Source organism: Citrus clementina, unplaced genomic scaffold (genome assembly GCF_000493195.1).
Source record: "Citrus clementina cultivar Clemenules unplaced genomic scaffold, Citrus_clementina_v1.0 scaffold_9, whole genome shotgun sequence".
Classification (NCBI taxonomy): Eukaryota; Viridiplantae; Streptophyta; class Magnoliopsida; order Sapindales; family Rutaceae; genus Citrus; species Citrus x clementina.
This window is the reverse complement of record NW_006261964.1, coordinates 22,304,277-22,322,044: the sequence shown is the minus strand read 5'-3', so window position 1 is coordinate 22,322,044 and position 17,768 is coordinate 22,304,277. Positions and strand designations below refer to the sequence as shown.

Below are 17,768 nucleotides of genomic sequence, written 5' to 3'. Positions count from 1 at the left end.
TTTTATAAAGTGAATAATCATAAAGTTTAATTAACTTTTTTGCTTGTGAAAAATATAACATAAACTAATCTCTGAAAGAGCATGTAAATATGTTTCCAAAAATAATTCTATATTTAGGATCTCAATTCTTGTATGATAAAACTAAAAAGTCCTAGTTTTTAGTATTAAAAAAAAATTCTTTTCAAAACCTTTTAAGTATTAAAAAAATCATTATTTTATTCACATTAGTAATTTTTTTAACACTTACATTATATTTTAGTAAGATTATAATTAAAAATCTCTAGAGACTTGTCTTAATGTAGTCAATCTATCGAAATTCATCTTCATATAATCTATTAAAAATCGAGACATCCCTTAATATGATAAGTCTGTCAAAACCTACCTTAATATAATCCATTAAAGTCCATCTTGCAAGTTATAATCATAGTCCATTTGAAATTGGATTTGTTGATAATGTTGACTTTGGCTAGTTCTTAAAAGGAGAAAATGGACAGAAAGATTCAACCTCCTCCGGTAACTCTGCCAATCTCCTTAACCCTATTCCAATTTGCTGCACCTACTGTCCCTCTACCGAGATGCTTTCCTAATTAAGTTTATAATTTTAAAAAATACTAATATAACAGGCTTGAATACAAAGCCAGAATTAAACAAAAGAGCATTAGTTTTTAATTTGAGCCAACACATGCTCCCAAATAAACTTTTTTTTTTTTTTAAATACTGGTTACGCATCAGATTACCGTATTGCACAAATATTTACAATTGCTATATAACAGATATTACACTGATATTTATAATCAGATATACATAACTGAGATTTACATTATTACATTAAATTATATGAAGTACATGCATAAATAACCCTCAAAGACGAGAGATGTCCCTACTCCACTCTCATGAGAAAAATTTATAAATATTTAGCCTCACAATGCTTTTATGGAAGCTTGAACTGCTGTCCTCACATGCCCAACCATCAGGCCAAGGCCCAATGGCTCAAATAAACTTTCAGAAGGCCTGGTTAGCACACTTTCATGAATCACATAAGTTTCCCAGCACTTGGCTGCACATAAATATTCCTTTTGTTCGCAAACCATCACTAGTTTTTTGAAGCACTTCCCTTTGCTTCATCTTGCTATGCTGAAAATTGAAAACTAGTAGAAAGCCATCAAAAAATAAATCTAATTGTCATGCTGCATAATACACATGTTCATTTAGTCCTTAACCATCAGTCCCCTTTACACAAGGAATCTAAATACTTAACCAAGGAAAGCAAACGACAAACACCACCGACCATCAATTGAAGTTGAAAATGTAACAGACGCGGTGGAATATCAGACCCACTGCAGCGCAGACAAACAAAGATGAAGTATACAAAAAATGATTTTGCCAAGGAAGACATTTCATTCTGCATAACTTGACTAGAAAATTGTTTTCAACTGAAAACTTGGCTAAAAGAAAATTACAAAAGCTAATAAAGAGACATTTTAAAATGCCGTACAATAAGCACAGAAAAAAAAAATACAAACTATGTCATCTACTCCTGGTCTTCTGCATCTTTATTCTTCTTTTTCTTCTTTTTCTTTTTCTCACTTTTATCAGCTTCAACATTTTCACCATTGTCAACACCCTTTGCCTCCTCGACTTCTTTGTCTTTCTTCTTCTTTTTCTTCTTCTCAAACTTCTCTGTTTCGGGTGAGCCAACTTCATCCTTGTCTTTGTGCTTCTTTGCCTTCACCTTCTCAGTCTTTTCCACCACCTCTGTGTCTGCACCACCATTCTCTTTGTCCTTCTTTTTCTTCTTCTTCTTTTCTTTTTCCTCAACTTCAACTTCCTCAGCCTCGTCTTCCTTCACCTTCTTCACCTTCACAGTTTCTTCCTTCTCAACCTCTACTACCTCTTCAACTTTAGCTTTTTTAGCATTCAAAGCAGGGCTATCACTACTTGCATCTAATTTGCGCTTTTTCACATCAGCAGTCTCTTTCTCCGCTACAGTCTGTTCAGCTGCAGCCGCAAGGCTAGCGACCACAGAATCCCCTCCAGGTGGCAAAACCACATTTCTTGCCCACTCTAGAGGTGTTTTCTCATTCGGCTTCCCATGCTTATCTAACTTCCCTTCAGCAATCAATTTCTTCTTCATAGAAGCCCTCGGTCCCAAACCCCATTTTCTCGGATATGTATCCCTATCCATCACCACCCTCTTGATCCTCGCCACCACACCATGATCACATGTCGCCATCACAGCAGTAGTCATCTCCGCAATCCCCAAAGCAACAGCCTCCCCCTTAGTAGTCATCAAAACAACTTCCTCACCGACTTCAATGTCATTCTCAAACCTCAACAACCCAGGAATCATCAACTTGGCTCCATAACAAATAGCATTCACAGTTGTGTCCTTCACAACCAACCTCTTATAACTAGTCAAAAGCACTTCAAGCGGCATAATCACCCTCCTCAGGTAAGCCTCATCCCTATAGTTATCATACAACCATTGCGCATCCATCACATCATGCATAGTTACCATATTATCATTCTCCCCCAAAATCCCAGACCTAACCCTCCTCAACTCCTGCATATGCCCACCAACGCCAAGAATCAAACCCAAATGCACACACATAGTCCTCACATATGTACCCGCCTCACAGGAAATCCAAAACACAACCAAATGCCTATCCACATCATACTCAAGCAACTTACTTTCATATATAGTCCTAATCCTAAGTTGCCTTTTCACGGCAGAGATCAACGGCGGTCTCTGAAAAACAGCCCCAGTTAAAGCCTCAAGCGCCCGAGCCACTTTGGCAACATCGGGCACTTTATCATGCAATCTAGCAACACAAACGTACTCTTTCCCAGCACCTTGCTGAGACTTAACAAGGCGGGTGGCTCTATCGATACAGACAATGAGGTTACCTGTCACTTTGGGATCCAAAGTCCCGCTGTGGCCAGTCTTTTCGACACGCAAGATGCGTTTAATCCAGGCGACGACCTCGTGGGAAGATGGGTTAGCGGGTTTGTCGAGATTGATGATGCCGTACCTGATGTAGTCGACGAGAGGGCGCTTGAGAGGGGAGTAACCGTTGGGAAGAGGCGTGTAGTGTCCGGTTCGTACATTGAGGCGGTCGTAGTTCTTCAAGAGAATCGGCCACTGAGAGGTGTCGATAGAGGGAGTGAAGCTCTGGGGCTTGATGATGAAGTCTTTGGCGGTGGCGTTGTTGTCGTCGGCGTCAGCGGTGTCAGTGGTGAGGGCCGCGGCGTCATTTTTTGCGTTGGCTGATGCTGATGATGATTTCTTTTTGTGTTTTTTCTTCTCAGAGCGGGAGAGCTCAACTTCAGTCATGATGTGTGAGTGTGAGTGTGTGAGTGTGATAGGTTTTGGGGGTTTATTAGGGTTCAAGATGGAGGTGGCTAAAGGGAAGATTTATATATGTGTTGCAAAAATGAGGATTTTATAGGAGTTAGGGTTTTGGGGTTTAGGGACGAAGGTGCTGGAGTTACTGAGAGAGTGTGTGAATTTTTAGGGGATTTGGCTTGGGCTGTTTCTCGATTGGGCTTTCTTTTTCTTGGATTAGGCTACAGTCATAGATACGGGCCAGATATTGATTTTAGGCTAGGCCTGTTCTAGTTCTACAAACTTAAGCCTATGTTGTGATGTCATGACTCAAATGTTAAGATATAACTAGGGATGGCAAAGCAAAGAGTGGTGCTATTGGCACACCACTACTTTCTTTAAAAAACTCCTTTTCTTGCCACACCCCAAAATAAATTGATGAATGCGCGTGATTTGAAACCCTGGTTTATTTCTGAAATTAACCCCCTTCGTCATCTTTAACAAATGAACAACCCCTCCCCCTCGGCGGCAACTGCAACAATTTTTGTTTTTTTTAACTAGCAAATACTTCAAATTGAAATTGAAATGAAACCCACTAGAGTGTCATCAAGTCACTATAATAATAAAAATAAATACCCTTTAAAAGCAAAAAAAAAAAAATCTAAACATTTAAGTAATTAAAACTCCATAACAATATCTACTCTTCAGTAGCTGATTCACCTCTTTCTCTGTTATGCTTCCCACATTCTTTTGATCTTGTGATAGATATAAGAAAATATACTTTTTTGTGATTTTTTATACTAGCTAACTAGATCGAATTATATAATTTTTTTTTAAATGTGCAGAGTAGGAGATTGGATTGAAAACCAGTAGTTGGGGATAAAATTTAAAATTAGAAAAGAAAAAATGAATCGATTTATTGTAGATTAAATCAATAAGATTAGTTTTGAGAAATGAATGGATACAAATAAATAAGTTCTAAATATAAATTTGAAGGATGAGAATTTAAAACCTAAAAAAAGAAAAAAGGGTAAAGTGATGAGGGTAATTTTGGAATTAAAATGTGACTTTTGAGAATTGATGTATATATAAAAATATTTAAGCGGTGCACTCAGAAAAAGACGTTTTTTCAGGAACTTAGAGGGGTGCCAATAGCTCCACTCCAAAGCAAAACCTTGAGCTCGAGCTGGGAATGGAAAAGCCCGAGCCCAGGTTGAACAATTCTTTTAACACCGGGGTCGGGTTGGGCCCCTTTTAGCCGAGCTTTTTCTTACAAAGCTTGGATGTCATGTTTTACATTTTTTTTTTAATTATGTTCTACAAATTTATAATCTGTAAAATTTTATTTTTATTAAATTAAGTTTTAAAATTTGGGATTAAAAAATCATAACTTTAGTCATAAGTGGGTTAAATAAATATTAAAAAGTATATTTTTAATTAAAATAAATTTAATTTTTAATTTTTTACGCATTTATCAGTTTTCTCGGACAAAATTGAGCTTTTTAGGTAAAATATGAGTCCAGTCCGGGTATTTAAAAAATATGTGCAATAACACTTGCGCTTCCCTGGACTGAGCTTTCCTGCCATACATGCTCGAATTTATCTTTAAATAATGGTCATTTTAAAATGCTGTAATTTAAATTGCAACATCAATAGTAGTATAAATATGTACTGTTAAATTTAATCAAAAGTTTACATAATTAAAAGTTAGTTAGATAATTTTCTGATTTTAATTATTTAAAATTTAATTTATCTATTATTTTATTGATTAAGTAAATCTCTAAAACGAAAAAGAGTAGTCTATCTAAACTTCAATATTTTTCTTTAAAAAAATTTGTATTTTTAATGTTAAAACACTCAATCTTAGTTTATCATCTTACTCTCTCCTCTTTACTAGAAAAAGTTGCTAAATTAGTAAATATTGCAACAACGATTCAACCCAATATTTGCCTAAGAGTAATTTCAAAAAAAAAAAAAAAGGGCAATGAATAAAACTAAGAATTTAAAACTATAAAATTGTTTCAATTATAAAAATGAGTAATTAATTTTGACAATGAATTCGAAAGCAAAACAGATATACCACAACTTTACTTAAAAAATCACAACTATAAACTGAAAAAGAGTTATATATAGTTGATTGTTTATAGCAAAAATTGAAATTCATAATCCAATGTCATTGTAGAAAAAAAAAAACATCAGATGTTTCAAAAACATTTAATGACATGCACACAAAGACGAAGTAATCAATTTTATATTATCATCTCTATATATTTAAATCCATGGTAGTGATAAAAACATTTAATCCAAACCGTTCATAACGATTCCATCCATGATCGATATTATAAAAGTTCATACAGTATCATAGAAAAATCATTTCAATACTTCTTTTAGTGCAAAAAGAGATATATGAACATACCTATTGTATTCTTTCCTCTACTTAATTCTTAATTTAGGTTAGTTATTTCCTTATAGATTAAAAGATTAACAACCCCATTTTGCTAATTTACAGTAAATATCTTTTTTTTTTTGGCCCTCATTTTCGCTCGCCCTCATTACATCCACCCTATATATACGCAAGTAAAGCAATTATAAATTAAATAATTTCTCCCTCTTGAGACCTCCTCTTTCTCTTCCATTACAAGGGCCAAACCAAGTGGACTATTCGAGTTAATTGTTGAGAGTGTCAAATAAAACGGTATTGAAGGAAATTTTCAAAGACATAATCTGCACTTGTCAAAAGGATAATCTGTACTTGTCAAAGACACGATCCGCATCGAACGGATTGACACATTTCCTTCCGTATTCACATATATAATCTTTGAAAAAATGTAGCCTCTGCATCTATAAATAATTCTCAGTGTATAATATTTTATTTTAAGAAATGAAAACAAGTTTCTTCATTAATTATATTTTTAATAATTAAGGTACGCAATATATCGTCATATATATTCAAAATGAAAATTTACACTGTAAAATGATGAAAGCTATTGGTGGCTGGAGAGCGTGTTTTTAAAACAAATATTATGGCAGGTGGGCTTCCTACGAGGTATAAGACCTTTCATTACAATGAAGAAGCTTCTATTCTAATGGTAAAGAGTGGTCAATACACAACAACTTAAAATTAATATCATTATGACAATATTCAAATCCAAATCCTACGCGCAAGGCATTGACCTTCTTGAAGGCTTGAACCCCACGGTCATATGTTTGGATTACATATAAATAAAGAACAAGATCACCTGATTAATAATACATACAACAAAACATAACAAATCTTCATTCTGTTCCAGAAACTTATCGTATATTTTTCATTTTCTTGATCATTTCATGGCTGGCCTTCAGTATTATTTCTTTCCTACTGATTTCTTTTACCCTCGTCCACCGGCATCATCCGTCAACGGCGGCGACGGCACTGCGAGCTCAAAGCCCATTCTTTCAGCCGAGACCCTAAAGAGAGATCACGTTGATGAAAAGCCTGAAGCAGTAATATCACAGCATCAGAAAATGCACCAAAGAGAGCTATCATCACCAGCTTCTGTTTCCACAGCACTCGTTCGTCAGCTCACTCCATGCGACACAATCAAGGCTTATGAGGATATGACTTCCAATATCGCCAGCCAGTATTGGGATTAATTAATTCATCAGCGGCTAAATTAATTTTGAAGTATATTATGCATGTATAATTTTGTTGTTGCCTTTGTGTATTCTTGTTTGGGCATTTATGCATTTTCATTTCAGAGTACAAATCTTCAAAAATTTCGAGTCATATGTATTTCTTAGCTTACATTTTGACACTCTCTACTTCCTTCGGAATTAGTAATATAGTCTTGCTGATAAATGCTCCTTAATTCTTACTATTTGAGCCAATTACTTAAATTTATATTTTCTGACGCTGTGTTTTTAAAAAAATTCTTTAAAACACTTGTATCGTTATGAAATTTATATTAATACTTTCGTAGCAATAGAATTTGACATTTCAAGAATAAAATTGTATTCATTTATCAATATATTAATTTAAAATTCAAATAAATCTAATATAGTACGTGTGAAAAATTAAATAATAATGATGAAATAAATTTTAAGAGAGCTGCTAAGTTACAATTACCGTAACTTACATTTTCTTCAAAATTATGTGAACAGTAATAATAAGTGGTGAGACTTACTTGATTTTTTAAGGATAATTAACTATTACAACAGCTGTATTTTAGCAAAATCCAGATTTTAATAGAAGCAACGGAATCTTTCTTTGCTTTCTAATGTCTCTCAAGAAACCTCATTCGAGCTCAATGAACCGAGTCGTACCAACATTTTCGGTTCAATTTGGTTCGAGTTTGCCAAAACCCAAAAGAAATCTATTGGCTTGAAACTTTGGAAACCAATCGTTTTCGTCCGGTTCGATACGAGACGAACCGGAAGACCGTCCGGTTTTCCACTGAAGAGGAAATTGAAAAATGAAAAAATGGATTGAAATTTTACACAAAACGGCAGCGCAACGCACTCCTCACACCAGTCACCAACGAGCCGACGCCGCTGCTCGTAGCCGCGCCGTCGATAGCTTCTCGTAGCGCTGCCGTGAGTTCTGTTATTGTTTTCTTTGTCCAATTTTATTTTTTAAGCTTTTAGTTCTTAAATGAGAAGATTGGATTAAACGAAAAAGAAAATGCTCCTATTATTATCGTTTCTCACTGCCATTTTGTTGTCTGGGAAAAATCTGCAGTAATTCCCAATCGGTCATTTGATGCCTTTCAAGTTCTGAAGCATGTGCAAGGCTTTGAAGCATAAGATTAAGAGCATGTAGGTGATTTTATTTTTATTATATTTATTCTTCTTTTGCTTCAAAAATGCTACTAAAGTGCTTTATTCTTCGGCTTTTTAGCTGCCATATCGAGACAAAAATTTTCCTAACACTGAGCCAGTTATGATGCCAGATTTCATTTTACACTGTAGAAGATTCTGACATGGCAGCCAAAAAGCTCAAGTATACGAGGAAGAACAAGGAGGAGAGGAATAATATTCAAAGTGAAAGTACCTTTGCGACTCCACCTCGTATATTCCAAACCCTAATTTCCCAAATTCGCTCTCAACAGGTACCCTTTGCTTGCGCATCCATATGTATTTTTGATAAATTGATAGATATTCGGTTTATAAATTGTTTAAGTGTCTTAAATTTCAGGGTTTAAAGCCGCCAATTTTGAAGAGTTTATATTACCTATTGAATCGCTTGTCGTTGAATGACACAGTAAATTTGTCCAATGAAGAGTTCAATGTGTGTGGTTTCGTTGTTAAGTTTGATGAAATCTGTAGCCTTTCTAATGTTTTGTTCAAAGAATGTGATAGTAGGTTTAATCAGTTGTTCTATGCTTATGAACAAGGTCAAGGTTTTTCGGGTTTGCATTTGTTGGGTTACATTGAAGAGCTAACCCTGCTTTTGAGGTGTTGTATGGTTATTTTGACCTTGTCGTGGGTGTCTGACCAAAAAGTTTTGATACAAAATGGCCAAGTTCTACTTTTGATACTTAGTAGATTGATTTCAGTGGAAGTGAGTCGGGGAAATGAGAAAACGGAATCGTCTGTCAGCTTCCCAAAGTTGGTTCCTTGTGAATACACACATCTGTGTTTGCCGGGATCTTCCAATCAATCTGTTGTGAGTGCATTGCTCGAGGTATTTACAGATGAGCTTTTGATGCATAAATCATTGCAAGAGTGCTTTCTGTTAATTGATTCTGCATCTTCCACAAGTAAAGTGCTATTCAGTTGCCACTTTGCTCATGGCGATATTGGAACTGTGTTGGAGGTGATTGCTGCTCATTTTATCAGATCATTTTCCATTGAGCAATCATTTGAAGGTTTCCTCAACAGATTAGTTTGGCAGCATGAAAATGATTACAGGATTCCAAATATGAGCTTGACTGCATCCTTATCCTTGCTTCAGAACCCCATCATGCTTTCTGCACCAAAAATGTTTCAGGCATATCTGATTCTATTGGTAGCTGAAGCCGTAGGTATAGGCATGCGTTCTAAGCATTTGGAACCAGATATTACAATCACAGATTACCTAACAGCATTTGAAAGGTCAATCATTTTGTATGCTAGACACATGCCAAGCTTAGATATGGTCGGTGATCCTATAGGTAGTAACTGTTCAACTCTTAAATCATGTATGCTTGGGAGTAGTCGGCTAACATATGAGTCTTATCTTCAGCCGGTCACTAGGAACATGATTAATCATGTAGTTACCAAGTTATATGTTTACTGGGATTCTTACGTAAACAATAGATCTAAATTTGACTTGCTGGATACTATTGCATATGCGAGGGAAAGTTTATATCTTTTTGATAAAACATTTGAAGATAAAAGCTTGTCAGTATTAACTTCCATAGTAATTGGAGGCTCTTCTGATGATATGTGTGGTACTAAATTGTGTAATGAGGGTGGAAATCCTGAAGAAATACTTCTTCTTGCTTCGATATTGAAGTTAATGACTAGTTCGATGTCACAAGCTGTTTGGTGTTTAAGGCGTGGTAGCAGCTCTGGTTGTCTAAAAACCTTGCAGGATGTTTTGTTACGCAAGGAATATGATTTTTTAGTGCATCTTGTTGGTGGCTTTCAACAATATGATTTACATTTACCGATTCAGAAGTTCATAACTGAAATGATGAAAGCTCACCCAACAAGGCATAAGGAGTCGAAATGGATGCTTCTCCATTTTTCAGGCTTGCTATCATCAAGTTATGTTAGCAGGCTTGATTTCTTAGTTAAGGAGTGCATATTTACAATGATGTCCTTGTTAAATTTATTTGTTTTTGAAGAGGGTGATTTAGATGCGCTGTCATTGCCGTCCAATTCTGGATTGGGATCTGTTTCATCTAAATCTTCAGATAAAATCAGAAAGGTGTGCTTATGCCTTCCCAGATCACTTTGTAAAGTTCACCTTTGCTGTATCTACCCTATTTTAAAATTATGAGTTAATGCTGCAGGCTTTACGGGTGCAGAGGACCAGCAACAAAATTGCTTCAAAATTTCATAACATTCAGAAGTTGTACTTGGGGTACGTCATTGTCTTCTGCTTACTGATGTTGAGCATGTTGTGAATGTGTTGTTTCAGTTTCCTTGGACATGGCTATCCGTAATTTTCTTGTACTGAATTTGACATGGTTCTAGGTAGAATCAACTTTGTATTTGTGTTCCTTTGTAAGCAGGTTCATCTAGCTTTGTACATTGTATAAAGTACCACATTATGATCTGTCATTTCTTTGCAATAGAAGCTTGAAATTTGTCAATCATATGTGCACTTTTTGGCTGTCTGCCTATATTAAAATAAAACTCGACATTTATTACAAATTGCTGAAACCTGTGGTTTATAAGAATGCTGCTGACACCTCAAGAAAGAATCACTGTATTTTGCTTTTCAGGTTGTAAAAAGTATTCCAGGGACACACCTTTTCTTATGTTTGTTTTAAAGGAAACATGACCTTATTGGAAAATGAATTTAGCTTTCACTTTGCTTTGTTATTTTTGAGTTTGTTGACTACAACTTATTCTACTCCAAAAGGTTACTACTACTCTGTTGATATGGGAAAAGAGCGCTATAAGGAAATTAAACTTGACTCTCAAGTCACATGCAATATCTTGCCAGACAATGTAGCATGCTATTCTAGCAATTGGAGATTTTAATAGAAAAACTTTACCAGGTGCAATTGCTCTGTGCAAGTCGTTGGAAATTCTTTAGCCAATTGATATTTTTCTTGAATATTCAGGGAACTATATAGAACTATAGAACTTTGTCTTTAAGTATGGGGTTAACTCAAACTATCTTAGTAAATCTCAGACTATAGTTTTCCCTCTTTAAATTTAGAATTGACCATGACATTTCTACATGTATAGGTACTTTTAACGCTTGTCTTATTTATGTTATTGGATTCTTACTCAACTTCTTTATTATTATTGAAAACCAACCCACTCAAATTTATGGTAACTTTGCCCCAAGGGCGTGGCTCAGTTTCTTATTTGGCTAGCCACCTGGGTTTGAATCTTGGGGGAGTTAAGGAGCTAAAAAATGAATTTGGACTATACCCTCCCACTTACCTTTCGGAAAAAAAATGTTGCTAAAAAATGAATTTTGACTTTGCCCACCCACTTATCTTTTTTTAAAAAAAAATTATGGTAACTTTTGATTTTGTGATTTCTTGTATTACCACTTATCCTCTAATATCTTTTCACTTTTGCTCTTCTTTTGTTTTGCTGCAGGAAGAGATATCGTTCAAGTTTACACAAAAGAAACAATGACAACCAAACAAGAACTTCAGAAAATGCCTGTCCCGTGAATGACATGGAATCTTCTATAAGCATAGAAAAGGACCCAGGAGAAGTCTGCAATGGTGAGATCTTTCTCAAATGCATACAAGACAGTTCCCAAAGCTCATCTGATATTGATGATTTAGCTGACTTTATTGAGTGCAAACCGGGGAAGGATTATTCTGCCTGGTTGAATAATCGAAAATTTTTTAGAATATGGAAATCTGGGAGGAAGGCAGTTACTTGGTGTGACAAATGGAAAAGGAAATGTAAATATAGTAGGAAATGGAAATAAAACATACTTTCAATTTGTAGGTTTGATGTTTGTAGAAGTTGTAGATTTAGTCCCTTGTTCTTGTATGTAACTTTTGCTAGCCCTTGGCCTGTTACATTCACCTCAGAGGTGAAACAGTTGTTTGTATTACTTTTGTACAAATGTGGAATAGCTTAGTGTTTAATCATTGGTATCAGAAAAAATCTTCATATTGCATGCTAATTTGAGATTTAAATCATTTCGAAATCTTATACGGAAGCTGAGAATTTGATAGAATGTTTTCTGTTGTTTTTCTTTTTTCTTTTTCGGGGGTTGGGGGGGTTAATGTAAATGTCAGAAGGAACAATAATGGTCTTTTTCAAGAGTCAACCTACCATGCAGCGCTGTATCTCATACAGCGTTGGCATGCAACCGGTACAACCGGTTTTTAACCGGTTAATATAATAAAATTTATATTTTTATTTGTTTTTAATGTGAAAAAAATTATTAAAAAATTAAAAAAAAGAAGATAAAATTGTAATTAAATGAGGAAAAAACTTGTGATAATTTTAAATTTATAAATAGTACAAAAAAATATAAAAAACTATAAATATGTCACAAAATGGTTATATTCCTACTTATTTTGTCACATTCCAATATTTATAATATGTGTTTCAAGTTTACTTTTCAAATCCCTATTTTTCTTGATGATTTATCAAAATTTTGGTACATTGTTCCAACTCATTTTCCCACTAGTTTTTGGTATTTCTACTCATTTTAATAACTTCCGACTTTTTAAGTGGATATTTCAAGTTTGTTTTTATATCTCTACAATCTGTTACATTTTATCTAGTTTTTGGTAAATTGTTCCGATTTATTTTTTCACCACTTTTTATTTCTATATTTCTACTATTTTTATTGAATTCTAATATTTTGGGTAAATATATCAAGTCTAGTTTTTAGATCCCTACTTCCCATTTGAATTTATTAAATTCTTGGTAAATTATTTCAACTTTTGGGTTAATTTCTTCAACTCTTGTTCCCACCACTTTTTAGTTCTATATTCCTACTCTTTTTATTGAATTCCAACATTTTGTTTGGATATTTCAAGTTCAATTTCTAAATTTCGAGATCTCTACTTTCCGTTAGAATTTATCAAATTCTTAGTATGTTGTTTCAACTCATTTTTCCACCAGTTATTGGTTCTATATTTCCACTCTTTTCATTAAATTCCAAATTTCTAAGTTGATATTTCAATTTTATTTTTTATATCTCTATATCCTGTTAGACTTTATCTAGTTATTATTAAGTTGTTCCAACTTATTCTTCTACTACTTTTTTGTTCAATATTCCTGCTCTTATTATTGAATTCCAATATTTTGGGTAAATATATTAAATTTACTTTTTAAATCCCTACTTCGCGTTTAAATTTATCAAATTCTTGGTAAGTTATTTCAATTTATGGGTTAACTTTTTCCACTCTTGTTTCCATTACTCTTTGGTTATGTATTCCAACTCTTTTCATTGAATTCTAACATTTTGCTTGGATATTTTAGGTTCATTTTTTAGATCTCGACTTATTGTTAAACTTTATCATATTCTTGTTAAGTTCTTCAAACTTTTAGGTTATGCTATTCATTTCTTGTTTCTACCATTTTTTGGTTATATATTTCTACTCTTTTTATTTAGTTCCAATATTTTTCATAAATGTTTCTAGTTCATTTTTTGATCCCACTTATTGTTGGATTTATCAGATTCTTAGTAACTCTTTCCAAATTTTAGGTTAAGTTCTTCAGCTCTTCTTTTCCACCACTTTTTGGTTTTATGTTCCTACTCTTTTCATTTAATTCTAACATTTTACATTGATATTTCAAGTTCATTTTTTAAATCTTATTTATTGTTGAAATTTATCAAATTATCGATATGTACTTACAATTTTTGGGTTAAGCTCTTCAATTGTTGTTCCCACCATTTTTTGGTTTTATATTCCTACTCTTTTTATTGAATTCCAATATTGGGGTAATGTCTCAACTTCGAGGTGAAGCGTTTCCACTCTTTTTCCTATAATTTATGAACTCTATATTCCTACTCTTTTAATCAAATTTCAACATTTTGCATGGATATTGCAAGATTATTTTTTAAATTCCTACTTACTGTTCGACTTTATCAGATTGTTGATAAGTTTTTTTAAATTTTAGATCAAGCTTTTCAACTATTTTTTCCTCCACTTTTTGGTTCTTTATTCTTACTTTTTAAATTAAAATTCAATATTTTATGTGGATGTTTCGTGTTTATTTTTAAGATTTTTATTTATTGTTGGAATTTATCATATTATTGGTAGATACTTACAACTTTTGGGTAAACTCTTCAACAGTTATTACCACCACTTTTTGGTTATGTATTCCTACCTTTATTTACTAAATTCTAATATTTTGGGTTAATAATTCAAGTTCATTTTTAAGATCCCTACTTCTCATTGGAATTCATCACATTCTTTATAAACTGTTCCAACTATTGGGTTAACTTATTCAACTCTTTTTTCCATGGTACTATATTCCTACTTTTTTTATTGAATTCCAACATTTGTGTAAATGTTACAAGTTCATCTGAAAATGTTACAAGTTCATTTTTCAGATCTCTACTTTTCATTGGAATTTATCAAATTTTTATCAAGTTATTCCAAATTTTAGGTTTTGCTCTTCCACTCATTTTCCCACTATTTTTTAGTTCTATATTCCCACTCTTTTTATTAAATTCTAATATTTGAGTAGATATTTCAAGTTCATTTTTTATATTCCTACTTTTTGTTAATTAATTCCCACTTTATTTCCATTTTTTTTTGTTACATATTCCTACTCTTTTAAGTGTATGCGAATAGAGTCATCATATAGTACGGCGTTGTATGTAATACATGTATTTCAACAATGAAAAAAAACTTGAACAACCGGTATTTTACTGGTTGTTCATCTAATAATTTTTAAAAATTTATTTTTAATGTAAAAAAAAGCAAATTTATAAACAATTAACATTAAAAAGATTTTAGTGAGAAAAATATTTTTAATTTAAAAGAAAGTTAAAAAAGAGTAAAATAATCATGTTCCAATTCTTTTGGTTAAATATCAATATATTAGGTGGATGTTTCAAATTAATTTCACATGTCCCTAATTTTCGTTAAACTTTCTCAATAATTGGTTTCTCTTTTTCCACTTCTCAATCTACTAGTTTTATGTATAATATTCCTACTAAATTTGTTTACTACAAATATTTTAGGTTAGATTCCAAGTAAATTCATTTCTCGTTGAATAAATTCTTAAATTTGGTTATACTTTCTCACTTTTTGGTTTATATGTTTCAATTATTATTCCACTAGTTTTCTATTCGATATTGCAATTAACTTGGTAAGATTTCATTTATTTGGGTTAAATAATGAAATAAATATTTTTTGGTTAAATTAGTTCCTAATTTTGGTTAAGTTGTTTCATATATTAGGTTCACATGTTTCAAATTATTAGTCCACTAGTTTTGTGTTAGTTATTCCAATTAAGTTCGTTTAATACTAATATTTTGGATTAGATTCCAAGTAATTTTAATTTCCCATTGGGTGAGTTCCTAATTTTCGTTATAATTCTTGCTTATTGGTTCAAATGTTTCGTTTAACTATTCCTCTAGTTTTGTGTTGAATATTCCCATTAACTTCGACAGATTCTAATTATTTGGGTTAAGTACAAAATTTATTTTTCGTACTTTTATTTTTGGTTGAATAAGTTCCTAAATTTGGTTACACTTTCTCCCTTGTAAGTTTATATGTTTCAATTATTATTCCACTAGTTTTGCATTCAATATTCCAATTAACTTGGTAAGATTTCATTTATTTGGGTTGAATACCGAAATAAATATTTTTTAGTTAAATTAGTTCCTAATTTAGGTTAAGTTTTTTCATATTTAGGTTCACATGTTTTAAATTTTTAGTCCACTAGTTTTGTGTTAGTTATTCCTACTAAGTTCGTTCAGTACCAATATTTTGGGTTAGATTCCAAATAATTTTCATTTCTCGTTAGATGAGTTCCTAATTTCGTTAGTTTTTCTCGCTTCTTGGTTCAAATGTTTCGTCTAATTATTCCTCTAGTTTTATGTTGAATATTCCCATTAACTTGGACAGATTCTAATTATTTGGGTTAAGTACCAAATTTGTTTTCATAATTTTATTTTTAGTTGAATAAATTCCTAAATTTGGTTACATTTTCTCTCTTGTGGGTTTATTTGTTTCAATTATTATTCCACTAGTTTTGAGTTTAGTATTCCAATTAACTTGATAAGATTTCATTTATTGGGGTTAAATACCAAATTTGTGTTTGTTACGAAAAACAATAATATTAATAAGGTGAATTATGTTTGACCCCTTACTATTTTAGTAAATATCAACTTACCATATAATATTGAAAAATCTTTATTGCAACCCTTAATCTTTTCCAATATTTTGGGTCCATAATCTAAGTCTCTCTTTTTTTTTTTAATCTATTTTCATTATTTCATGAGATCTATTGAACTTATTGTATATATAATTGAGCTTTTAGTTTTTATACAAATTTAGTCTCATTTAATTATTTTAATTGATTATTTTTAGTTATCATTAAAATGAATTAATGCATTTATTTTCCTCTTTCTCTTTACTTTTTAAAATAATTTCTTTAATTTTTGAAAACTTTGACAGTAAATAAAAAATAATATTTAAACTTACAAAAATTAAAAATTTATTAATCTATTTGTGTTGAAGTTTTTTTTTTCATTTTGCGATCAATTGACTTCATGAGATTTCTTAAACTTAAATTTATTTATACTTAACTTCTAATCTTTATAAACGTTATGCCCATTTTGACATTCAATTAATTATATTTGTTTATTTTAACTCACAAAATTGAAGCTTACTCAGTCTATTTGTGTTGAAACTTATTTATTTTATTTTTAGGATAGCTCATTTTATCATTTCAATTAACCTAATCATTTATATTTTAAAAAAATTTCATCAAAAATTTTTAATTCATATAAAGCTTTTACCACTCTATTTTCTTTTCAAAATAGTTTATTTAGTTTCTCATGACTTCAACAAAAAATTTATGTTATTATAAGTATTATTATTATTTTATTTGTATTTCTTCTACTATTATTATTTATTTATAATGTTACTAAAATTATTATTATTACTACCATGTCTCATGAGATTTATAGTAGAATATAATAAGAATGTATATGTTTATGTCCGACACTGTTTTTATACCCTGTTAGATTATTAAGATATTCTTAAAACATTTTGATTATACAATTGATTTCTACAAGTTACAAAACCTAAGGCGTTGAAATATTATTTTTTAGTTAAACCATTATTCATTACTCTAGGAGATCTGATCATGAATTTGATCACCTATATTAGACATTTTGGCCTTTGTTCACATTTATACTCATTTATCATTTAAATAATTATAATTTTTTTAACAAAAAATTAAAACATTCTTAATTTATTTATGTTGAATTATCTTTTTCCTTTTCTTTTCTGGGCTCAGTTGACTTCATTAGATTTTTTGAACTTGAATTTATTTATAGTTAACTTTTGATCTTTAAAAACATTTTGCCCATTTTATCATTCAATTAAATATGTTTATTTATCTTTGAACTAAAATAAATCAAGAATTAAAATTGTTTCAATTCAAATTAAATTTTTACCTCTCTATTTTCTTTTCAAATTAATTTTCTGAATTTCTCATTAGTGTAACCAAAAACTTATGTCATTGATTATAAATATTATATTATACTTAAATTTTTATCACTATTATTATTTACTTTTTTACTCTTACTACGATCATTATTGCGATCCTACCTAATGAGATTTGTAAATATTTT

At 31.7% G+C, this 17,768-nt stretch overlaps 2 protein-coding genes across 4 annotated transcripts; one reads left to right on the top strand and one right to left on the bottom strand.

Moving 5' to 3' along the window:
- Positions 1-1,269: 1,269 nt before the first annotated feature.
- LOC18033440 (H/ACA ribonucleoprotein complex subunit 4) lies at positions 1,270-3,497 on the bottom strand. The gene has a single exon (XM_006421185.2). The coding sequence runs from the start codon at positions 3,332-3,334 to the stop codon at positions 1,532-1,534; it is 1,803 nt and encodes a 600-aa protein (XP_006421248.1). The 5' UTR covers positions 3,335-3,497; the 3' UTR covers positions 1,270-1,531.
- A 4,062-nt stretch (positions 3,498-7,559) lies between these two features.
- LOC18031877 lies at positions 7,560-12,088 on the top strand. Of its 3 annotated transcripts, none has more exons than XM_024182324.1 (6): positions 7,560-7,897; positions 8,043-8,119; positions 8,273-8,412; positions 8,499-10,217; positions 10,303-10,373; positions 11,573-12,088. In XM_024182324.1, the coding sequence occupies exons 3-6, from the start codon at positions 8,284-8,286 to the stop codon at positions 11,913-11,915; spliced, it is 2,262 nt and encodes a 753-aa protein (XP_024038092.1). In that variant the 5' UTR covers positions 7,560-7,897; positions 8,043-8,119; positions 8,273-8,283; the 3' UTR covers positions 11,916-12,088. The 3 variants fall into 3 exon arrangements, with proteins under 3 accessions (XP_024038092.1, XP_006421246.1, XP_024038069.1); XM_006421183.2 differs by having other exon boundaries at positions 8,254-8,412; XM_024182301.1 differs by having other exon boundaries at positions 8,242-8,412.
- The last annotated feature ends 5,680 nt before the right edge of the window (positions 12,089-17,768 follow it).

Coding starts and splice junctions, on each gene's coding strand:
- LOC18033440 (XM_006421185.2), bottom strand. CDS start 3,334: ATGACTGAAGTTGAGCTCTCCCGCTCTGAGAAGAAAAAACACAAAAAG.
- LOC18031877 (XM_024182324.1), top strand. CDS start 8,284: ATGGCAGCCAAAAAGCTCAAGTATACGAGGAAGAACAAGGAGGAGAGG. Junction 8,413..8,498: donor CCCAAATTCGCTCTCAACAG/GTACCCTTTGCT, acceptor CTTAAATTTCAG/GGTTTAAAGCCGCCAATTTT. Junction 10,218..10,302: donor CTTCAGATAAAATCAGAAAG/GTGTGCTTATGC, acceptor TTAATGCTGCAG/GCTTTACGGGTGCAGAGGAC.